We start from the raw sequence: 25,200 nt of genomic DNA, 5'->3' as shown, positions 1-25,200 counted from the left end.
TTGTGCGCGCTCCAAGGCGCGGCGAGGCAGCGGGACGCAAGCCGTCGCTGCGGGGCGCTGGTGGTGCCGGCGGCCGCCAGACTCCGCCCCGCGGGGGCTCCGCTCGCCCCCGGCCATGGAGAGCGGCGGCGGCGGCAGCGGCGGGAGGGGCCCGGTGGGGCAGGAGGAGCCGGCGCCGGCTCTGCTCCAGCCGGCGCTGTCGTCGGCCGGGGAAGCCGGGGAGGAAGAGGAGGAGGACGACGAGGAGACGGCGGCGCTGCTGCTGCGGCCCCCCCCCGAGGCCCAGGCGGACTGGATCTTCATTGACGGCGAGATGGAGGAGGTGGCGCTGCAGGACCTGCCCACCGCCACCATCGCCTGCAACCTGGATCCGCGCGTCTTCCAGGATGGACCGTGCCGGGTGAGCGCGGCGGGCAGGCCCGCCCTACGCCGGGGACCGCGAGCGGGGCGGGCCGGCTCCCTCTGCTGGCTAGCATCAGCCGCCGCGCGATGCGGCTCGGCTCGGCTCGGCTCGGCCAGCTTCTGTTCGCCCGGGCCGCTGCTTGTGCGGGCAGCGGCGGCCTGTGGCAGGCGCTGTGGACCGGCGGCGGGAAGGAGGGTGAGAGGCAGAAGGAGGCCCGCCTCCGCCCGGTCTCGGCGGGCACCTTGGTCGCCGTGGCCACCCTCTCCGTCAGGAGGTGTGTGTGGGGAAGCGAGGCTGTGTCTCTGCGTCTCCGCCCTCACTCCGGACGCGGAGCGAGTCTGTGGAGGCGCTGCGGTTCTAGCCCGGCCGGCCGGCTCCTCCACCGGTATCCCGTATAAAGTCTTCTCCCGGGTCTCTGTCCTCGGGTCTGATCCAGAGGCTTAGTCCGGCGGATCCACTGACCTGAACCCGTAGGTCAGAGTAGAGAGGGGCATAGACGAGGAGGGAAATAACTCCTGCCTGCGACCACAGTTGGGAGCCTTGCGTTTATGGGTCAGCGAGGAAGTGTGGTTTATTGATGCACCCGAAGGCGTTTGAGCTACGAGGCATAAGGCAGCGTTTGGAGACACGGGAGGCTGGCAGGCAGGTCGTTGGTCGCAGGGGTCCAAGTAGACGCAGAAGCCGCCGGCCTACAGGCAGAGGGAGTTGTTGGGTAGCACACACAGGTCTCTAGCGTATGCCTGCCTTGAGGACCACTATGTTTAAAAGGCAATCAAAATTACGAACCGTCATTCTAGAGGAGAGAATGGTAACAGCAGCTGTCATAGGAGTACCGTAAACTGCCTGAAGTAAGCCACAGCTCTAGGTTTTATAAGTAGATATAAGTATTTCAGAATTGCTTCTCCTGTTGTCTGTGGCCTTCTTGAGGAAGAATCATCAAATCACTTTTGTATTTTCATCCTTCTTTCATTTTTCCAAGCCCTAGCAAGAATTAAAGAATGAATGAAGCTGATTCCCCCCCCCCCCTTTTTTTTTTATAGTTAGTTTTGCTATCAAGCTCTTATTTTCTAGTGACTTGGGTGCTGATGGAGATACTTGGTTTTTAAACAGATTGAAAATAAATGAAAAGGGCTTGAAAAATTAGTCAGTAATTGTACTGGATTAAAATCCTACTGAAGTAATAGACTGTCTCTGTGTGAGAAACAACTTGAATTGTAGTAGTAGTCCAACAGCTCAACCCTGCTAACAGTTATAATGCATTAAAAATGAGCTGAAAATAGGAGATGCAGCTATGTTGTGTTCCAGTTACTTTCTGAGGTTATGTAACTTTCAGTGGCAATACACTTTGTATTGCTTCGAGCACCTGGAGGTGTGGTGGGAATGGCACCTTTCTTGGGATTTACCCTATGTGTTTTCATCCAAGTTCTCTCCAGGTGTGCTTAGGAAAGCGCATATAATCACTTCTGTGTGGCGTCATCAGTTGCGTGTACTAATAATATTTTCTCAAATAAGTTTTTGTGACCATGAAGTACATGTTTTAAAACAGTAGTTAGGTGGATGACAAAGGTAGATGCATAACCCCATGCAAGACCCAGAGGTAGCTGAACCATTTCTGTCTTTGTTTCGATGCCAAAGAATCTCTCCAGACATTTAATTTTGTTCAAAGTCTTATATATCCTTAACACCAGAATAAAATTTTTTTTTAACTAATTCTTTATTTTCCTTGCCAGGAGCTGCCGCAGGGAAAAATGCAGATTACTTAAAATAGTAGCAAATTAATTCGAGGTTAATCATCTCGGCATAAACTGTGTTATCTTAACCATGGATGAAAGCATGCACTGTTACTGCAGCATAGCTGGGGCTTTTAAAATTTGAATTCCTAAGGCAAAGAATGGAAGAATTATCTTGAAATTGAATAAATACTTATATCCAAGAGGGAAGAAAAGTATTTCTTAAGTTTTATAAAAAAAATACCCAGAAATATTGAGGTGCTTGGACTTGGTGTTTTATAGATGTGGTAGGTATACATAGACTTTTAATAGATTGAAAATATAGCCCAAGTTTTTGCTAACTGAATCGCAACCGCTGAAAAATATAATTTAGCTTCAGTTAATATGGTTATGAAGATGTCAAAAGCTAACTCTTTGGAAATGTGTGACTGCTGTGGAAGAAAACAGCAAATTCATGGATGGATATGTTTAATGTGTTCTGTTGGCTAAATATCAGGCAGTTGCAAAGAGAGAAAAGGTAGTATGAGGCACTAAGGCTGGAACGTATACAGAAAAATCAAACTTGCCCTTACCAGTGTAAGCAAATGATTGTGTGGAACTTTGTGATAATAAAGGAACAAGTAAAGGTATTGTAAAATAAAAGATAACCAGACATAGTGTTTTATAAATATTCTGTGAATTCTGATATGTGCAGTGTGTTTTCTTCTGTTTTGTGAACTTCTTACTTTTTCCAGTGTATGTAATACTCTTAAAATACCTTGTCTATATAGTTAATGTTTGTTGGTTGTTTTTTTTTTTTTTCCTTCAGTAAGCCTCTTAGTAATCCTGGATTGCCCTATTTGAGGAGGGTTGATCCAATCAAAGGTGAGATAGGACAGCTAGATGATGGCTGACAACAGCAGTTTCTGGTTTGCCCTCCTCCTTCCCAAGCAGTGATTTCAGTGATTGGCACTTGAGATGCTGATTGGATGTTATGATGTTATTGCTCTTCCTTTTTTTTTTTCTTTTGAGCTGTTGATGTCACAGTTGACAAATTTGAAGACATTTTCAGATTTGCCATCAGTCTTTTAAAAGTAGATCATCTGCCAAGTAAGGTAATAGTTCCAGCAAGTTACAGTTTGTTCTCTGTTTTATTCTCATCAGAATGTGACTTGCTTAAATACCTGGCTAGTTTTTCAATGTCAGTTACAAAATCTTCCAGAGAACACCTGAGTACTTACTCTCAAGTTTTTCTGAAGCACAGTTGGAAGAATACAGATAGATTCCACATCCCTTTTTGTTTTCACTGGTATAAAAGAAGTTATCTTAAATGAAAACCCTTTATCTGATCTCTAGGTTGGCTAATTACCTTGGAAAAATACTGTTCTGATTTCCTGAAATGTCCTCTGCCTCTAACCCCCAGCTTTTTGATAGTTTTAATGTCAACTCTGTGCTTAAGAGATTTTAAATCTTACAGAAAAGCAGTGTTTCCTTATACAGATGAGTTTGATCTATTGTAAATAAATGCCTGTGAACTCATTTAAAAAAAAAAGGAAAAAGTGTCAGTAGCTAATTATCAGAGCCAGCAATTATGCTTTTGCATATTTCAAACCTCCTCAACTGGTGTTCATTTTTTAAGAGCCTTTTTATGTCATTAGAGGACACTCGGGTTTTTTTATAGACCATGTACTGTCAAGTGGCAAGTCCAGTAGGTAATACACTTGCTTTTGTTTTGTAATCCTGAAGGGATGTGGCATACTTCACTGATGACTTTAAAGTTCTGAGTACAGCCACGGGGGGGGCTAAATAGCTTCATTTATGCCCTGGTAGTCTCTTGCTAAGTAGGTTACCTAGGTCTATTCTGACTCTCAGGTTTCCATTTCAGCTTAATTGTAGACAAGTATCACTCATGTAATTTGTGTAGAGTAGAAAGAGGAAGATGAAGAGTATCTAGAAAGAATTCAACTTTAGACTGCTGAGAAAAGAATGAGCTGAAGGATTTTTGTTGAAATAGTTTTCCCTAGAATGGGTTGAGTTCCTTAAATTACTTTAGCAGATGTTTTAAACCTTGCAGGTTACTGCAAACTAGTGAATGTGGCAGAGTTTTCCCCTAATTAACAAAACCTTACATTCATAGGTAACTCCTGAAAACAGGCTGTTATATCACAGTAATAGTTTCTTGCTGGAGTCTGTTAGGGAAAACTTCGCTGAAAGATGGATTTTTAAATATACTTACCTTGACTGCTTTTAAGTGCGCCAGCAGTAGGAGTGAGCCAGTCTCCTACAGTAGTCTGTGTCCTGAGGTAACCTCCAATGGCAAGCAAAAGTAGAACTGGCTGTGAAACAGAGTGCGATTATTTATTAACAAAAAAAGGAAGATTACAATTGTATTTGAAGATGGGGTCTAAACAAGGTCAGAAATCTCTCCAGTAGTATAACCAAGAGAAAAGCTGTAATGGCAGGTGTATTGAATCTTGTTAGTGATTATCATAGCTTTAAAGGTAGAGTAGAATTTTACATAGGTTTAGTACAGAAAAACTTGTTGTGAACTGATCTGAAAATGAAGCTGTTGTTAAATGACCCATGCTTTTAGCAATTTTTAATTGACTTAGAGCCTACTGGACTAATAATGAGGTGCTGAATGTATTTTGGGTTTTTCAGATCCTTAGAGAATTTCTTCTGCTTTACCGGAAGCTTGTCAAATTTCTCAGGAATATTTGCAAAACTTTCTTTACAAAGCAATACATGGGCTTTCTGATAATCTCTTCCTGTCTCAGTCCCATGCCTTGTTAATCCTCTTAGATCACGTTAAAAAAAAATAAATCATTCAAGTAAATGTCAAAAAAATATTTTTATGTGTTTGTATTTTTGTGACCACAGCTCTGTTTCTGTCAAAAAGTTCCTAATGGGGAATGTAAAAATTACTTAGTGGCATCTATACTATTCTGCTTAGATTTTGAAGATTTTCATGATTTCTCTTCCAGTGTTTATCTCAAATAATTTTTTTTTTTTTTTTTTGGTGACAACGTTTATAGTTCTTTATATCCTATTGCTTTCCAGAAAAGCCCAGGGTTAAGATTGTTGTTCAAAATCATATCCCAATAACCTGTTTTTACACTGAACAGTAAAAGGATTAAGGATCATTTAAAAAAAATGGAGAAAACTTGTATTATGGACATTTTATTAATAAAATTTCTGGAATTATTTAGCTCCTGTACTTTCAGATGAAGCAGATTTATTCTGCAGGTATTAACAGGTTAAGGCAGATTTCTGGGTGATTTTAAGCCTGGAAGCCATATAAATATAATGCTATCTCTGGCATAATAATCTTTGATGTTACAGTAGACCATAATACCACGCTAATGCAATTTTATGGCTCCTGGGATGCATCCAGTTTGCCAGGCGCACAAGCAGAGCATGTTCGTATCTCTGCATCTGAGGACAAACACAACTCTTGAGAGTCACTGGGATGCTTCACCTGCCTTTTTTTAGATTAAAAAAAAAAAAAATCTTTTTTGTCTAAAAAGATGGCATATTTTATGACTCATATGAGGCGTTCTAACACTTGATACTGTATCTACATTCTGTGTGGAAACCTTAGCAGTAGTCATGGAGAGGTGAAATACGCAGAGAGAGTTCCTCACTTTGAAGACAGAAGCTACACACTTTATACACTCAAAGTGAAGAGATGCTTGTAGTTTGCTTAGTGACTGTGCTGTCCTCTGGGGCTTTTTTGTCCATTCTTTCTATCCTATGCCTTAATAAGAAAATGGAAATAAATATGAATACCGTTCTACATATTGTCAAGTATTAAAGTTCTATTCAATCTCAGTGTGTCTGTTTAGTTTAAGGGTGGTGTCTTCAGTCTTCTTGCTTGAATAGCTGCTTTTGGCCTGTGAACCCAGAGTAGGTTTTCTGGTTGCTCCTTTCCAGGTCTTGTGTGGGATGCTGAGAGGTGATTTGAATAAATTTCAAGTAAATACTTCAACAAAATTCAAATCACAAAGGTATTTGAATAAGTTTAGAGCTGAATACTCTATTTTAAGCTAGCGAAGGATCTAAAGAGACTGTATAGTATAGAAGTTTTTGATCAAGCAGTGCTTGACTGCTTCTTTTCCTATACTTGGACTTTGAAGCATTGAATAGTGATTTAAATGGCTTCCTTACACTATTGTCCACATCTTATTATTCCTCTTGTGGAAGTATGGATAATACCATTAAACTGTAGTAGAAAGGCTGATTTCACAAGGGGAGAGAGAATTAATTTAATTTCTGTAGCTCTTTGTTGTGCTCAGTGCATTTCAGAGTGCATCATAACCAATTGAGGCCTTGATAAAAAAAGGTGCTAACAGAAAATCCTCATGGTGCAGTTTTGAGTATACTATATCACAGTTTAACTCTCTGTAGGTCTCCTAGGTCAGGTGAAAATAACAATATATTTATTTCTGTGTCAAAAATCAAATACTATCTAAGTGCTTACAGTGTGCTGATCATTCTGTTCTATGAACATTCTATTCTATGATCATTCTATTATATTTTATTGCAAATACCTTTATTAGTAGAAATAAAATGGAAGTATAGAATATTTATATAATATGCTAAGTCATGCAAATGGCATGAAAGTAAGAGTAAAGTTGAATTTATGATTGTTTAGAAGCAATTTCTGTAATGCTCCACAAGATGGTTGCTGGGCTGCTTAAAAACACTTACAAATAAAAAACATACTGTAAAATTGTCATAGCATAGACGTTTGAGATATTAATAAAAATATTTCCATGTGATCCAATGCTCAAATCATTAGCTCAAAGTAATGAAAAAAGATCATAGGCAAGATATGTGCTACAACAAGATTAAGAGCTTTAATCTTCCTGGAGAATCAAATGGAAACTTGGAAGAACTTTGTCTAGTTTAAATCACTGTGCTCTGGTCACACTAACAAGTATCGTGTACATTAGAATGCTATGGAGTGCATTTCCTTATGATCTTTGCTATCTAATTTTTTTTTTTTTTTAATTTTTTTTTAGGAATAAATTTAGCTTTGTTCTCTAGGAATACTGGCATATACACACTTGTGTAAAAAGAAATACATGAAAATAACTACAGATTCTTAGATGTGATACTGCCTTGGAACTTATTCCATACACCTATTGGTAACATAATCAGTAATAAAATGATTAAGACAGTCTTTTCACCAGCAATCATACAGAAAGCTTAATTCTGCAGCAGTTTATTATTAAAACGTGTACAGTTGAGTAAGTAATTTTGGTAAGCCATGTTTATAAACTTGTATTTCTAAGTAATATTGGTCATTAATAAGCAGTATGCTTTTCAGTGTCATAACAATGTCAAAAGAATTGAAAATGTAGAACGAGGAAAGTAATTTAAAAGTGGTAACACAAAGTTCATGTATGGTAAATTAAATAGAAATGGTTTCGGTTTTGTGCCTATATGTGTGAAAATATACTGGAGATCTGGATGTGTGGTTTTGTTGTGTGGTTTTGGTTTGGGTATCAAGTACCCAATTTGGTTTTGTTTTGTTTTGTTTTTTAATAGTATTCTAACAAAGGTGCACCACCTTCCACAGCTGGTATGCTGGGTACTCTTAACTGGAGTTGGTTTGGATTTTTTCCTCTTGTTCCAAGTATGACCAGGTCCAAAGCATGGTTCTGCACTTCAGACTTTTCATGGAGATGTTTCTCAAGTTAGTGAGGGAAATTAAGCTTTTGTTGCTACTGTTGCTATGTCTTCTGATAAATAATCTAACTGCTGTTTTGACACCAAAGTAGCAGGTAAAACAATGTGAAGGAACAGTGGGTGATGCTAGCTAATATTTTCTGTGTACTAATTTATAAAAAAATGTGAAATAATTCAGAAGCCCCAGTATTCACTAAGACTTCAGCTTGGTGAAACAGAAGTCCCACAACCACAACATGCGACTATGGGTGGGTTTTCTTTGTATGTTTGGGGATTTTTTTGTGTTCTGTGGGTGGATTTTTTTGTTGTATGTTTTTTTTTTCTCTTTTTTTTTTTTTGGGGGGGGGGAGTGTTGGGTTTTTCTGTTGTTTGTTTGGCTTTCTTTTTTTTTTTTTTCTCAAGACTTGATACAGCTGCTTATAGAAGTATCTGAGGGGTGGACCCAACTGAGACTCTTGTCAGTGATATAAGGACTTAACTTTGTGAGGAGAGGTTTCTAGACACCTCTGACCTAAAACCAGCTAGGAATGACTTTATAATTACTTACAGTTTTTTCCATTCAGATAGCCAGAACCTGCTCCTACCTTCAAGGGAAACTGTATTTTTAAGAGTGAAGAGATCATTCATGCATATGAATTGCTGCATGAATTACTGCATGAATACTGTCTGGTATTTATGAAGGATTTTCAGGGTTCTTTTTGTTTCATTGTTTTTTTTTCCTTAAAAAAAAGAAAAAAGGAAAGGTCTCTTCCCCTCAAAAGAAAAAAAGAAAAAACAAACCAAAACAACACCCCCAAAACCAAGCCAACAAAACCCAGTGCCCAATGAAACTTGGGCTCCATCAAGTTCTACCAAAATTTGTAGTCTACAGGATTGTCATTTCCATTAGAGAGGGGAGGTGTGGGAGTGAGCCCTTGTGCAGCATGTTTGTATTCTTATTTGTCTCATAAAATGTGCTGGAAATGCATTAGTGAAGCTGAAATATCCTCTGTCATCAGTGAATCTGAAGTTGGGTCTGAGGTCTAAAATAAAATTTTAAAAATCATTTTTTGTGCATTTAATGCATAATTAAACTGTGGAAGTCATTGTCCTAGAATGCTTGGGAGTTCCATGAGCCATATATTAAAAAAAAGGAGTAGTATCGGTGAAGCACAATCCTCAGTTTGTGAAGTGCTGTTGCCAGGTTTAGATGGGAGAAGAGTAGCCTACATAGTCAATAGTTACCTGGCTTTATACCATTTGCTTCTTCCTCCAAGCATCCAGAGAAAGCTAAAATGGCTTTCTTGTTTTTTGTTAAGTATGTGAGTCATTATTTATTGCTGGTCCCACTCATAAAAGCAGATCTGTCAATTCTCATAGAGTATGCAGTGGATTTCATTTACAGAAATGTAACTTCATCGTCCAAGATAAACTTCGCTCTTCACAGATTTTCAGACAGTTCAAGTTAACAGTTGGAATTTGATTGTTTTTCTTTTTTGAGGTTTTCTTTTTTTGGAGTTATTTTGATGCTGGCTGGTTTCCTGGAAGGAAGATGCACTCTTGGCTATTGAGCTGAGAATCAATGGCAAACCTAATGAGTTGGATTTTAGTTTCTTGTTCCTGAAGTACAGAAAGTATGATGAAAATGTAACACATACACTGCAAACACTGTAAGCTATGAGACAGTTTATCTCTTTGATGCAGCAGTGGTCTTGGGAGCAGTAAGTGTGACCAAACTGCCTGACTGTGGGAGTAAAGTAGGAGTTGAAAGTATTGCAATTAGCTTTTCCTATCTTTATTCAGCCTGGCTGAAGGATGTTTCTGATGGGATAAACTTGAGTCATTTGGCAGACAGTTGGCATGGAGAAGGACAAGGTGCTTTTGGCACTTCTCTCCTGGAAGCTATGTTGTAGTTCCCCTATTAAGAAGCTGCTTTCTTGAGGCATGCATAGAAACTGCTGTAAAAGCTTAATGCTGTAATAAGTGTTTGTCCTATCTTTTAGCTCTAAGTTTGCTGAAATGCATGATGACTTTGAGTGAAGATCACGGAGAGATGAGGATTGTTTGATAAATTAATTGATATATATATGTGTGTGTCTGTATCACACTTAAAAAAAAAAACAAACAAAAATCTTGGTATGTTTAAAAGAAAATAAAAGACTTTGACTTTTAGATGCTGTATAGGTGAGTAAAACAAAATCATACTTTCTTTTCTTTCCTTGACGAAATACCATTCTGGAAACTTCTATGAAGTTTTAGGCCTATTTTAAAAACGAAGGACTGTCTGGATGAAAAGACCTCTTAAAAATCAGGATCCTTTTCAAATAAAAATTGGCTGAAGGGCATGGATAATTGTTTCTCTTTTTCCTAGACGTCCTGTTTCCTCTCTCTGTAGCGATAAGGAGACAGGGTAACTGAGCTGGTGAATTGCCAGAAGACCCAAGCTGTATTTTAATAACAAATTGGGTTTGGTTGTTGGTGTTTGGTTTGTTGTTTTTTTTAACTCTAGTTTATGTAAGTGAAGAAGTCATTCATAATGCAGGTAAATAAAACATATCTGTGGGCTTCTAATGAAAATATAAGAAAGGGAGGGTGTAACACAAAACCCATAGATAATATATGTTATAAAATGTGTTAAGAACAACTCCCAGCTCTGTTATTTGTAGAATTTTGATAATTATTCAGAGCTGGTGGCTTTGCAAGTAAGCTGCAGTACTAATGCATCTGGTACTGTAGAAAGCTGAGGCTACTTCTAGTCCTGATTTTTGTCTAGAAATTGTCTGTTTGCATGTTGCAGACTGGCTTGCCCAGTTAAGGGAGGAGACTGAAATTAAATATGGGCAAAAGAAGAAAAGATAATAACTAAAATGTGTATTTCTTGCAGGTTGTGATACTAAATAATGAGGAGTTTTTTTGTGTCAAGCAGAACTTACGTATTTGTGAAATATTCTGGCGAAAGCTCATGTGAATGGCTTGTGTAAGTGAGAGGGAATCAGTGGTATTTGTCGAGCTTCTGAGGTATGTGGACACTTTTTTACAGGGTGGATATTTTTAATCAATTTCCTGTAGTTAGACTACTTGGCACTTTGGCCATACCGTATCAAGCTGATAGCAAAGGTTGGTTGGCTAATGGAAACAGTGATTAAGGGCTTGAATTTTCCTGGGGCTCCAGGGTGATAGTGAAACAGCTGCTGTTGCAGGCAGTGGAAAGTATGAATAACTCTTGCCTGGGGTTGTATAACGAAAAGAATAATCGGATCAGAGACTAGGTTAAATCATTGTGACTTCTATTAAAAACGCTGCTGGCCCATGTTCACGCCTCATTGCAGCTTGTAATTTAAGGACACTGAAAAGAGCCCACCTATTAGGCATGAATAAAGTCTTCACATCAGGAGTCAGGTATTTTTCTCTTGAGAAAGGAGTGAAGGGAGAAGGTGATTGAGAAGTGTATAATAACTCTGAACACATTTTAAAAGTTGTTTGGGTTTTTTCTGTTTGTTTTTCTTTGGTATATGGCAAACAAACTTTAAATGCAATTCTAATAACCTTGTCCATAGCAGATTAAATGCAGTAGTTCTTCACAGGAGACAATTTCAGGAGAGATTGTTCTTAATTAACTACTTGAGATGCTGTTATGTCTCTTGTTTCTTCTTTAGTAAGTTGCCAAAATAAAATTCTGCTCTTATCAGTGTTAGACGGCAAGGATTAAGTTTTCATCTTCCCTGCTGAAAAAAGTGAAACCCAACAATTTCCGGGGGGGGGGGGGGGGGGGCAGAAAGCAGGAGATAGAGGGAAATGCAGAACCACATTGGTTTTCAGCAATTTTAATTGAAGTGTAAGTTCATAAACAACAACAACAAAAAAGTTGCTTTTGGTATTCAGGAAGTTATAATGGTTTCGGGAGTTCTTTTCTAATACTGGTCCTTTTTTGCCTTCAGTCAGAACAGATGTGTTCTTGGCGTATAAACAAAGAAATTAAATGCATCCTGAAAGCTTTGCTGTGAAGTACCTCAAAAGCTTTAAATGCCTGTGGTTTTTATTACCAGTAGTGTTTCAACAGCAAAATTGCCTTGAGGCATCTCTGATTAGGTCAGATGGTCATATGTCTATTTTGCTGGGGTTTTTTAAATGCCAAGATACTGCCACTGGCAGTCGAAGTCATTCAGCCCTTGTGTTGCTGTTGTGTGGTTGCTGCAATGAAAGGGTTAGTCACGTAGGAAGCTTCATGAACTTTGCAGACAGGCTGTTTGACTGTTAGGAAAGCTGTATTTGATTATATTGTAGTATGCTTGCATATATGGGTTATATAATTTATCACAGTATCCAGTACATTACTAACTTAACATGCCTGAGAAAATTACAGTGTATTAGATATTAATCTTATCAAAATTGCAGTGACTTAGGGAAAATCCTGTCTTTTCTGTGGCTCCTTTTATGATCCCTATTAGTATATATTTTTAAATGCTTTTGAAATTTCTCTGTGTGAAATTTAGGTGTGCTTGGTATGTTCTTAGAAGTACCATATCTAATTGCAAGGATGTTGTTCTTCTGCTACCCACACAGAACATTCTTTAAAAATATTTTGAAGCTATCTTCCATTCTTCCTCCTCTGACTCCAGTGGAAAATTTAATTCTTTAAAGTTCACAAAAATACCAGCCTGCTTCTGAACAAGTACTGTGGTTTTCTAAAGATTCGGGTGTTAGAGTGTAACTTTTTTTCCTTGGCATTTCCCTTAGTCATAGAGAACATCTGAAGAGTTGTCAGAAGAGGAACACTAACTCTTACTTGCCTATGATAATACTTTTATACTGAAGTTAAATACTGTTGCCACGCTATAAGGAAGTAGTCATTTAAAAAGGTGCCAAACACATGCTGTTTTCATACTGTTTAGTCCTGATCTTTCTTCTAATTTTGCACTCCCTCAAGTAGCAGTTTTTCATGATACAGTTTTATTTTTTTAAATGATAGTAGATAGTTAATTGCAGAAGTGTTTTTCATTAAATTTCATCAGGATTATGACTATATTGTCACTCATTGTCACTCAATATGACAGTTCATGTACCTGTCAGCTAAAAAAAGCACCATAACAATTCAAAGAAATGAGTCGGGGGCAACTCCTACTTTAATTTTGGGAAATGATGGCTAAACATCCAAAGAAAAAAAAATCAAATTACGCATTCATGTTGCAAGGTTTGGGGTTTTACTTGGTGATGTCTGGGGGGGGGGGAGGCAGGCTTGGTTGGTTGGGTTTTATTTGTGAGTTATTTTTTTTTAAGGGGGGTAAAAGCCAATTTAAATCTAGATTTAGTTTTACCTGTTAAATCGTCTTTGCCATTTAAAGGATAAACTGGGTATCTTGGGTAAAATTTGGCACATATAATGCCCCACGCTCCCATTTTGCTTTTAGAAAACAAGCAGCAAAACTGGAAGGAGAGGAGGTGGTTACTCCTGTTGTGCGATGATGGAAGTGTTGATGAGCTGGGCTACTGTGGAAGCATCCTGGCAACACTGACATTGCAGTCTTGGAAGAAGCCATTCTTTCCGAGCAGCTGCCCTGCGCTCTAGTGCCCTTATCACCAAGGCAAGGACTCCAGGACTTTTGAAGGCTCTAAAGTGGGCCAAGTAGATAATAAGGCTGCAGCTGGATAACTGCTGCAGGCTGAAAGTTGCTTCTAATAGCACAGTATCTAAGAAACGCACCCTAGACTTGCCATCAGATTTTGCAGCGTTCTTGGCATTAGATTATATGTATGCATGAGCTTGTCCGGTGTTGACAAACTATCAGCACATCCTGGTGTGAATGAAGTGGATTTGTGAGAGAGTGTTGCCTCTTTGTCTCTTAATGTTTATTCCTTCTTGTCTGAAAATGCCAAGCATACTCTTAAAGCTGATAACAGTTCTGAGACCTGGAAACAAATTTGAAATTGCCAGCTGCTTTCTTGGGAACCCGTGAAGAGCTGCCTTCCAGATACTGCACATGACAGCAGATCTTAATTTCCTAGCTGAAAATAATAATACCCTCCTATATTGCCTACTATAATAAACCTCTGACCCCACAGATGATGTAGTCCTGTAGGTGTGTTTGAAATATAAAAGACATACAAAATGCTTGCTATTCAAAGTGAGTTAACCAGCGTAAAATTATGTGCAGCTGATTAATTCTTACACACTGCTGTGAGTCCATTTTTCCCCTCCATAATGCACACATGTTCAGGTGCATTATGGAGGGGATGTGCATCACACTACAGTGATGTTGAATATTTCATCTCTGAAAATGTTATGAACTAGCTTTTTATTTAATAGCAGACTTCTGTTAAATTAAGAATGTTTTAGTGACTGTCTCATGGTATATTTCTGTAGAAGAAGTCAGTGCAGGAAGTAAATAGAAAAACTGAACAGTCAAGTCCCATTGTAATTTGCAGTACAGGAGTGATGAAGAAGAGTTGTATATGACATAGCTGGGACCTGAACTGGTGCTATTTAGAGAGTCCTTTGGTCTGGGAAATGGGTGATGGCACTGGTGTCTGTTTTTTGAAGACTGTTTCCTACAGTTAATAAGCTATAAAAGTTATTTGTAGTAGATCTGGTCTTCTAAATGCCATTGTGTGTAATGAAACATAAGGCATGCGATGCTTTAAAAAGCAAATTCCAATATAAAGATAAATTTAAGAAATTCTAGATGGTAGGAGAACTGGGTGGAATGATAAGAATTAATTTTTGATCACAAAACTTTTAGTGGTTGATCATAAGTTTGAAAGTAGAAGTTACTTAAATCTGTGCATCTGTGCTGTCTTTGCTTCTGTGTCTCCCTTCCCTAGACTATAGGGGACCTATAGTTTAACCATAATATTAGGAGGGCAGTTGCCTCATCATCTTATCCTTAAAAAGTAAGTATGAGGTAAAGGATCCTGTGAATGCCAAATAACTGGAGAACAAAAGCCAGCTGCAGCACTTCAGTGCCTCAGAACTACACAATGCAATACAGCCACTTACATATAAGCTACCAGCAGTTTGCAGTACTGGAGGCCAAAAGCTGAAGAAATGACAGCAGAGGAGCCAAGGTCCCTTTCAGGCCCCTGCACACCAAGGCAGCTCTCTGGCAGGAGAACTTGCTGTTTGTGACACTGAGGAATTGGCACAGCGCTGGGAACAGTTATGCTGAGTGGTGGCATTGGTTTAGAAGGTCAGCCACACTCTTTCTGAACAGTTGGACATATCTAACAGGAGTAAAGGCTAGGAAGACCAAGAAGTTAGCTGTGTGACAGACCATGAGGGTTTTGGGGGAAATAGTGTTTGGATCTATAAATCTAAAACCAAGGACTGACTGAATGAAAAGTCTTCATGTGTCGACCCGACAAGTTCACCTTAAATCTTGAAGTGAACAATCTTTTTTTAATAGACTGGATGTGGGACACCAAAGTTTAATACTGAACAGATCTAATTGTATTTATTTTATAGGATATTGGAGCATCATCCCTATCTGAGGAGGAATTACTGGTACATCCTGCAGTTGTGTTTAATTACAGAGCAAATTGTGCAGTAGAGCAGTTTAAAAGAGAATTGTGCCTTGGTTTAGCAGTGTGAGGTGGTTTGATTGTTTTTTTTTCCTGTCCCCTATAAGGAAGAACATACCCTGGAAAGATTTGTTATTGAAAGCTGATTTATCTTTAATGTAACTGGTAGTTTCTGAGCCTCAAAAAAGGCAGCTGACTTCCTGGTAGGTGACAATGTACCTTCTGTTGTAAATGCATAAGATGATGATTTCCGAAGGGAACTGCTGGTAAAATATTCCTTCCTTCCCCTCACCCCCTTTTTTTTTTCCAACACACTTAATCTGTTCATATATTTGCACATTATTGTTTAATCTCTCTTCCCCTCCTTTCCCACCTCCCTCCCCCGGCTTGCTTTAAATATCGCCTTTTTTTGCTGACTGCTCTGGTTAGTACTTTGCATCGTATATTATCTTTTTTGAAGACTCTGTAATTCTTTTGCATTTAAATCTGAAAAAAAAAAACTTGTTATAACATTTAGGTTGCGTAATGTAGAACTGGAAATGCTTGTTGTAAGCTCTTTTTGCTCTGCTTGGCAGGTTTGAAACGTCAGCTAAAGTTTCCTGAGTTGGCTTTAGAAACAACCAAGGTAGTGCTTTCCTTAGAGGCTGTCAGAATCAAGTGGCTTTGAGAAGAAGTGACTAGTCTGTGGTGGTTAAAAATACAGTGTGTATGAAACTGACTCTTAAAAGCGTATCTGTTAATCGTGGAAAACCTGTTTTTACGAAGAACATCTGAGCCCTTAGTGTGTTTTCCTCAGTCAAACTTGTAAAATGAAACACTTTATCTCCAAGCTTTTTACAGAAGTAGTTTAATCAAAACCCTATTCATCTGGAAAAAAATGATAAGCCTTAACTGTTCACATGGGAAAGATGTCTTTATTCCTGTATTTACTTAAAGGCTAAGCATACAATAGTAAACTTTCCTTTGACTAGGACGTTATTGTTGTAGTGACTTAATGAGGTTCCTCAGAAATACCTTGGAGAGTGGCATTAATAGCAAACACTAAGAATAGCTTAGGGGAGTGCCCTTAGGGAAGCTGTCTGCCGTTCTTCCTTAGCTGGAGAAAAGACTTCATGGTTGTATTTTCCAAAACAGGGTTTGGGGGACTACAAGAACAAGTAAACAGGAGATTTGAAAGCACTAGGGAAACCTGAGAAATTGCATTCATGTTTCACATCACACTGAAGTTTCTTTGTTCTTTAACCTTCACTGGGAAATAGTAAGAATTTTATAACACTGAAAAGCTATTTTGATAGCACCGTTCTACTTTCAGATGTTGTAACTTATGTTTATAAAATGTATAAAAATAAATAGAGCACAGAGTGTAAACCCTTTAAGTCATTTCAAATGGGGACTTAATGGCAGTCCAGCAGAACTTGCCTGAAGTAAGGACTGCAAATCTCTCCTCAAAGTGAGATTTGTAAGTCTCATTCAAGGCATGAGAACTGTGAACAGACTGTCTGGGAAGGGAGGAATTGTGTGATCAATTGCCCTTTTAAGCAGGGAAGACTAGTGAGAGAGATCAACCTGTTACCCTTCAAATTACACAGAGGCAGCAACACAGATACAAATAACATGACGTTACAAGTAGTTTTGCAATACCCAGAGCTTATCTGCATACAAACAGATTAAACAAAATTAAGTTCCCTGAAATTTCTTAATGAAAATGGGAGGAGATGAGGGTCCTGGGAACTACTTTGAAGACTCATTTGTTTAAGTAGTACCCTCCTGACTCGGGCTTGATCAGATAGAGGGTAACCAGAACTTTGATCAAGTACTGAAGTCAGCCTCACTGATGTGCGCTATGTTGAACTGACACCACAAGGGATTTTTAGCAACCAGTCAAGCAAGTAGTTTCAGGGAACTTGTAATTAGTTCAGTCCCTCTATGTAAACAAGCTGTTTGTAGTGTTGAGACTTCCAAGAAATGAATAAACTTTTAATAAAAGATGCAAGTATTCAGAGAGGCTCTTGCTGAATTTGCTTACAGTCTCCCCCTTCCTCCCAAAACCTGTTTCCTAGTGCATCTAATGCTGGAGATCCTATATATCCTATGGATAGGTAGAAAATAGAGTGAAAAGTACTTGTATGTTTAGGTTTTCTTCTTTTTTTTTTTTTAATAAGCATTTAGATTTATTTTCAAATTTTTTAAACAAAATCAAATTACATCCCCCAACACCCTCCCCACTCTCCACCCTCAACCTACCCTCATACCAGTTTGTCAAGACTTCTCTGCTGAATCCTCCAAGAAATAAGGTTTCCTCAGAGATGCTCCTCTTAAGAGGCCAAGTAAATTTCTCACTGTGGAACATCATTTCCACCTAAATTTTGAATCAGGCCAGTATTTATAATTACCACATTTCTATAAAGAACTAAGAAGAATTGATTGGCAAACCCCAGATCTGTTTGAGTGTCTGTAGATTTGGCATTCAAATGTATATATTTAACTGTTTGTTTTCCCACATGCTCACTGGTAGAGGATAAGTGTCTTGCTATTTAAACAGAGTAGCCCTTCATGGGTTGTTAAAAAGGATATTGGATCTGCTGGCAGCTGTGCTCTTTGAGGAGGAACTGTTTGTATTTTCACTGAGGTCTGACAGCCTGTGGCTTTTGAGGTTGTCATAAAGTTAAGTTGTTGTATGCCGTCCTCATAGTCTTACCTTAAGTTGTATTAAACAGGTAACTTTGTGTTTATTGATAGTTTGGGGTTTTTTGTTGTATTACTGTTTTGGCAGCAGCATCTGAACAGTAACAAATCCCTTCTAAGAGGAGCTTACAGATAAGAATTTGATCCTTCTTTCATTTAGGAAAGTGGCAATGTTATGGTATTAACTTTAACTGGAAACAGAATCAAGACATAAAATAGAGATGTCAGGATCAGGATGGACAAGAGAGGATAAAACTGGCTATTAAAGGATGTACTAAGTCTAGTTACATGTCAAAGTAGAACTGTGCATAAGCCTTGAGTAACTTGTTTAGGAAAACAAGCAATTGCATGTTTGCCATGATGGCAGTTATTCAGGGTATAGGAGTGCTTGATTTAACAAAATCATAATTGATAGATTGAAGTCACTAAAATATGCTGTTTGCTTTTAGAGAGTCTCAAAAGATTCACAATTAGAAACTAGACAGCGTGAATATACTGCTTTACATACTGTGCAGACTTTGTGAAATGTTTTCCAGGAAAGTTGAGAACAGCCATGAATCACTTATGGAAAACCCAGTGGAATGAATTAGTCAAAGAAATGTTTGAGTGACCACCCTTTGCCTTCTGCTATCGGGAAATAGTGCAGCTTTCCACGATTTTATACAAAGCATGTGGCATAAATAAAAAAGGTGTAGTTAGAAAAGTAAGCAATTACAGTTGCTGCTGTTTGACTTTCTCATAGCTTTCTAAAAATGCTTATTTTGAAATAAATATGAAATTTAATATCAGACAGGTTGTGAGTATTTGAGGGGAAATCATGTCTTGAAGATGCTCAGGGAATTTCTTCCCTGAACTTGCCTCTTCTACCTGTGTTTTCCTGCTGTCGTAGTTTAAAAAGGGGGGCTGTTTTCACTCTGTCTTCTGAAACTATTACTTGCCTTCTCTCCTTTGACTGCCAGGCTTTTACTTTCAGAGTAGCAACTAAACAGACTTGAAACTTGCACAATTGAAATTACTTAACTATAGAAATGAAGGCTTCTACATTGATACTGCAGAAGTTACGGACTTGGTAATGTACATACACTGCAATACTGATTACTGTTTTTCAGAGAACTGATGGAAAATGGTATCCTCATGTATGGTAAATTGACCAAATATTTCTTTATTGGGTCATAAAGAATATATTTTTTTCAGGTTATCAGCATACTTACCAGCCAAGTCTACAGTCTGTGTTTCACCCATGCAAACTCATTTAAGTGTGTGAACTTCCATGCTTTTTGCACTGGCAGGTGTGATCTGAACAGTGTTAATTAGAAGAGAAGGCTCCAGAGAGACCTTGTAACAGCCTTCCAATACCTAAAGGGGGTCTACAAGAAAGCTGGAGAAGGACTTTTTACAGGGGCATGTAGTGACAGGGCAAGGGGAATGGCAGGAATGGCTTAAACTGGAAAAGGGTAGATTGAGATTAGATATTGGGAAGAAACTCTTCCCTGTGAGGGTGGTGAGGCAGTGGCACAGGTTGCCCAGAGAAGCTGTGACTGCCCCATCCCTGGTAACGTTCAAGGCCAGATTGGATGGGGCTTTGAGCAACCCGGTCTAGTGGAAGGCGTCTCTGCCCATGGCAAGGGGGTTGGAGCTAGATGATCTTAAGGTCCTTTCCAACCCTAACTATTCTATGATTCTGTGATACAATTACAGTGTTATAAGATTAAAAGGGAATATTAGAAATGCCAGAAAGAAAGTGCATAGGGTGAGGGATTAGAGTTTTCAGTCATCTTTGAAGCAAATCCTGCACTAGTTTTTTTTTAACATGGGCTGTTGATCCAAAAGCTTAGGGGAGCTCTTGGTGTTTGGAAGGGAGTTACTTGGACTTACTGACACCCTTTTATAGATAAGAAGCTGTGAGTATTGAATGAGTGAAAAGTCTCGCTTTTTGCTGCTTCCGCTTCCTTGACGAGAGCTGGTTCCACCAAAGATGATTGCATTCAAGTTCTTTTGGGGGCGTTTAGGAGATTGGTTTGTATTTTGTGGTTTTGTTTGGTGATTTTATTTTTTTTTCTTTGTGGCTTTGGTGGTGGTTTTTTTTGGGGGGGGGGGAGGGAGAGGAGAGGGGAATTGGCTGTGGGGGGTTCTTTTGGGGGTGGGGGTAGTGTTCTGTGTAGACAATGGCTTGTGCATAGATATATTCTTGATTAGACCAGTTAGGTCTAATGGGATATATGAAATATTTTGTTCTTTAGCAAGTGAAAGCTGCTTCATTCACTTTGTGTTCAGCTGCACTGTACTGTGTCTTGGTAACTTAACGGGTTATTTCTGAAAGAAGGTAACGTAAATGAATGGCACTTAGGCAACTTTAACTTTGAATTTCTTTGGAAAGTGGATGGGTGCCTCATTTTCAGTTAAATACATCTGAAGAAATTTGATTACAAGAAGAAGCTTAAAAATATTAATTTGTAGCCATACAAGATACCATTGAGCTTAACATGGAAAACCAAAATGATTTTTTCCTTAAGATAACTTCAGTGATTTTAATTTTTAAAATTTTATTATAGCATGAAGCGTAAGCAAGCCCCTAAAGCTTGGAAATTCCTTTGTACACGAAGTATATTTCACAGATGGTGGAACAAATGTCTGTCTTACTTTGCATTTGTGTCCTTGGTCAGCACCTTCTACAAAGTTTTGAATTTGCTCTTCTTTACATCTTGTGATATCTGCTGATACTTGTTCTAGCTTGTCTGGAAGCCCACATAAGTTGCCTAGCTGGCTTCTGCCAAGCAAAATAGCTGACAGCAGAGTTCTGCATGCTGCCTCCTTGGTCTTCCTGCTCTGCCCAGTCCCTGGTATTTTCATGCAACACTATCACAAATTCTGTCCCTTAACCCTTTGTCCTGGTATCATACTTTATTAAAACTTTAGAGGCTCAATACAGTCCATTCCTTGCCTGCTGTTTGATGACAGAAAACTCCCTGTATCACTTTAAGAGGCATTTTTCTTCTGTGGATTTATACTTGCATGAAGGGGCTCTTTCAAAGTAAAACACAATGCCTTTTTTCCAGATCATTCTTTAAAGGATTAAGTAATGTCTTGAGGAGATTATCCCTGAATGATGTCTGAATATAGGGTTATAGGCTCTTAGTAATCCTCTGAGTGAACATAGAGTGCTCCTCAGAAATTCCTAACCTTTTAAGATGCTGTTAGCTAATGACTGTTTCCTGCTTTCCAGGTGAGAACAAACTTTATGAGCTTTCTAATGTACTTCCTAGGTATACAGCAGTCATAAATATTGTTTGCTCTGTTCTTGTATTTTCCAGAGAGACACCAGTTACTCTGGACTGAATGTTTTGTAGCTCCCAAGTATAGGAAGGCTTTGAGGTATAAAGGAGCAGGAAGGAATTCCAGCACTGATCTGGCTTCTGGGTGGCATTACATGAATTGGTGATAACTAAGCATCACAGTTATTCAGTTCAAGTGAACACCTTTTTTCCAAAATGTTACTTCTTGAACAAAGTAGCAAGGTTTCTTGGAGATTTTTCTGTAGAGGGCTCAATTCTTTCAGCAGATTTATTCATGATCTGTTTAAGATGCTAATTTGCACAAGTGTTAGCATATTTTATTAGCCTCTGTTTGTATAATCAGTCCATACAACTGACCAAATGCTGTTCAGTTCTTATTTACTTGTTCTGGTTTTTGCCTGTTAATGAAAATATTTTTCTTAATGAAACCAACTTCATTAAACAGAAGTTGGTTATCTCTAACTATAAAAAGAATTTGTTTCTCTCTCCTAAAATGCTCTCAGCATATAAAGTCTTAAGACACTCTATCCCGCGCCTCCATGAGTCCACTATTCTATTGAGTCACTGCAATTTTGCAAACTTTTGGGAGCAAAAGCACTCTATTAATTTTTCCAAGTGGAATGATGTTTTTAATATGAGTAGAAAAATAGTTACCGATAAATACATGGTATGAAAACATTTATTTCCATACAGAATATTCAAATGAGGGCAAAATTGTAATCCATTTACTATGGATCACTTGAGTAAATTCCTTGCAGGAATGGAAGCATGTTGAAAAAAGACTTTAAATTTTGGAATATACTTGCCATATGAAAATTTTCTAAATGAGTCTAGTTGATTACTCAAATATTCTGTAGTGGAATTTCCAAATTACCATTTTTATGTTACCAGTCAGTGAACAGGAATTTTGTGTTTAATGCTTGGAAATGGAAGTGTAAGTCATGGATTTTTCCAAGGAAGGAATAAGCACACTGTAGGTATTTATTTTTCAGATGGCTGGCTGGAAAACTATCACACATTGAATCTGTAAATAGCCCTTCTGTGACAGAGCACAGCTCTTTATATTCTGTCTGAACATATGTGGGCTACATAATGCAAGCATGACTACAGTTCCTATATTTTAAGGTCCTGTTTAAAAAATAAATCTTGTAAGAGTCTATTCAGCGAAACAGCTACTTTCCTTCTTGGCAGTGCTTTTGGAATCTGTGCTTAAAAAAAAATCATCAGTGGGTTACTTGAATCTTTTTGTAATCCCTCAGTGGAGTAATTGTGGAGTGGATAGTTTCTGTATCCAGAGAAATCACTGAAGTCAGACTTGGCTTCATAGAGGCCTCGCTGACATCCACAGGTAATGCACACTTCTGTGGTCAAAACTCTGGATCCCTTGGAATTGTGGCTTTCTGCTGAAAGGGCATATAGCTTCAGGGTGTAGGCCATAGCTTAAGACTTCAAATAAATGTTTTAAATTGTATTAAGAACTAATTTGAGTAGGATTTCTTCTTTGTTCTCCTTTTGAAATAGCAGCAGTAGGTGCAGGTAACCTTCTGAAAGTATTGTTTTGTTTCTTTTGTCATGTGAAAAGCTGTTGAATTAAGATTAAGAAAATTACTAGGTTAACTGGCATTCATTGGAGCAAGCATGGTTTGCTATTCACATTTCTTTAATAGGTAAAATTTTTAATTGAAGGGAGAAGAAATAAGATTGGAACTTACAAGAATTATTGATTAAACGGTGAACAAAATTGTCTCATGGGTTTTGGAGATCCTATGAAGAAAGACTGACTGTTCTAAACCATTCTCCACAATTTCTTTTATTCAGTGGAAAATGTTCCAAAGTTGTTGTAAAGTAATTAAACTGTAGGCAAGCCAGTATGCTACTTCAGCAAATGTCATCATAGTAATAATAGCTCTTGAAGGTTTTGGATCAGCTGTACTCCCTCTGTGAGGGGGAGTAGTCCACAGAATGACATCTGTGTGCCGTGACTTTGGGTTTAAGAATACACACAGATTCCCAGAATTCTACCAAAGAAACAGCCTCTGGGAGGAGGGACCACCAAGGCTACTTACTGGTTTGAGTGAAGGTATGTTGCTGTTATGCTGGGGGTGTAAATAAAGTGTTTATTGCAGTGGTTGCCGAAATTGCTTTTTTTTTTTTTACTGTCTTTAGCCTTGAGGAGTGTGCATCTGTTCTGAAGAAGCTCCAAATGGCAGAATTTCAAGACCTTCCAGTTGGAAAATACAGGTGGAGCTGAGGAGTGAATATTGTTATATTCTTCCCTGCTTACAGCTGTTTTAACTTGTCATGGGGAGCTGATCTGATTGCCCAAATGTGGTTGTGGAAGATTCATTGCAGCTCAGAAGCTCTGGTTCTGTTTGAGTACAGTTAGATAAGAATGACTGGGTTTTGGTTTCCACCATCAGATGTCTCTTACTTGTTTTGCAATTTTTGCTTAACATTACAGACTTGTCATACTGCAGTGCAGTCTGTGGAATGGAGGAGTAGAGTTAATGGTGTCTCACAGGTTGCTACTAAGAGCAGCATGGCACCAAAACACAGGTTGATGGCATGCTCCTAGGAGCCTCCAATATCATCAGGAAAAGTGACAGCTGGCTTCAGACTTATTTATGTGGTTTGGGTTTTTTTTTGCATTAAAGGACTTTGGAACTATTTGTCTAACCAGTTGATCTGAAATACCCGTCAGAGAACCTTGGTCATGCATCTGGAAACCACTAAAACAATATGTTGCTATGTCAGAACAAATCTGAAGGCAAACCCTTGGTTGCTTAAAGAAAAAGTCATTAGGTTTCTGAAATTTGTTTATCTGAGGCTTTACTATGCACTGATTCATGTTTTATAATGGTAACTCTTGATTAGATGTTGAGTAGGGAATAAAGATAAGCTGACACAGATTTGTTCCTTCTACTGTTTCTCCTCTGTACTGACCTTTTAGCATGATATTCCTCATTATCTAGAATGTACAAAGTGAGATAAAAATAACTTGACTTTTTTGGTTTTTGTTAGAATAGTTCCAATGGATCTGGAAGTATATTGAACCAAAAACGACACCTGCCTTTTAATCCTGCTGTGATGATCAGTGTGTGTGTCATAAAGCCAGAAAGCCAAACAAATATTCCCCCCCCCCCAAGCAATATTTAAGACTAGGATGCTGACGTGAAGGTTTTACTATAACGTATTATATATATAAGATTTTAGAAGATGGAGTTTTCAGTATGTGAATCTGGATCATAACCTTGCCCAGTCATCTCAAAATTTAGTTTTTAAAATACCCTGTTTTGTAAAACATACCGTGTCTTCATCACTGTACTTACATGTGTATATATCAGAACAGATCATAACTTACTGGTTTGGGTTTTTTTAAATCATAAACCAAGTTTAGGTTCAGTGTTCTGTTAGCATTTTTCATTTATGTTGTGGATGCTGCTTCTGGCTCCAGGGTGGAAAAAAGGGAGTTTTGGAAGTGTGTGCTTGATGCTGAAACATCTGGTATTGGCGAGCTTTGACCACGCTGGCTTCAGCTCAACAGGGCTTGAATAAAATGCTCTCAGTTGTGGGACTGGATTGTGACACACTGCTGGATCACTTCCTGGGGTCTCTTTCCCTCTTGGCATCAGAAAGGTCTGGGGAACTTTCATTTCTGTGTCTTTTGCTACATCTTTCTTATAAGCTGTCACAAGGCGATAGTCTTCCAAAAACTTTTATTCCTCATTGCTAGTTGTTTCAGCTGCTGAAGATAGTTCTATTTACATCACTGTCAACATTTAAATATATCTAGGTTAACATTAAAGGCCCATTTCTGTTCAGCCTTCAAACATGGCATATTTTAGATATCAGTGTACAGGTCCAGCACCAATATTCCTCAGTGCCCTTTAGCTCACCCTAATGCGTGGGCAATGTGCAGAGG

The 25,200-nt window shown here is 38.6% G+C and overlaps 1 protein-coding gene and 1 long non-coding RNA gene across 2 annotated transcripts in view; both read left to right on the top strand.

Moving 5' to 3' along the window:
• The window catches only part of RCAN1 (regulator of calcineurin 1), a 40,042-nt gene continuing 14,842 nt past the window's right edge, over window positions 1-25,200 (top strand). Inside the window, exon 1 of the mRNA XM_062622280.1 lies at window positions 1-400. Coding sequence (XP_062478264.1) covers window positions 116-400 — 285 coding nt within the window. The 5' untranslated portion in view covers window positions 1-115. The remainder of the gene's footprint in view (window positions 401-25,200) is intronic.
• LOC134165462 (uncharacterized) lies at window positions 419-3,663 on the top strand. Its single transcript, XR_009965542.1, has 2 exons — window positions 419-3,074; window positions 3,347-3,663. It is a non-coding gene; the product is annotated as an uncharacterized LOC134165462 (long non-coding RNA).

This window comes from Pezoporus occidentalis, unplaced genomic scaffold (assembly GCF_034315485.1).
Source record: "Pezoporus occidentalis ecotype Australia unplaced genomic scaffold, CSIRO_AGI_Poc_V1 ctg24, whole genome shotgun sequence".
Classification (NCBI taxonomy): Eukaryota; Metazoa; Chordata; class Aves; order Psittaciformes; family Psittacidae; genus Pezoporus; species Pezoporus occidentalis.
This window is presented reverse-complemented; position numbering and strand designations above follow the sequence as displayed.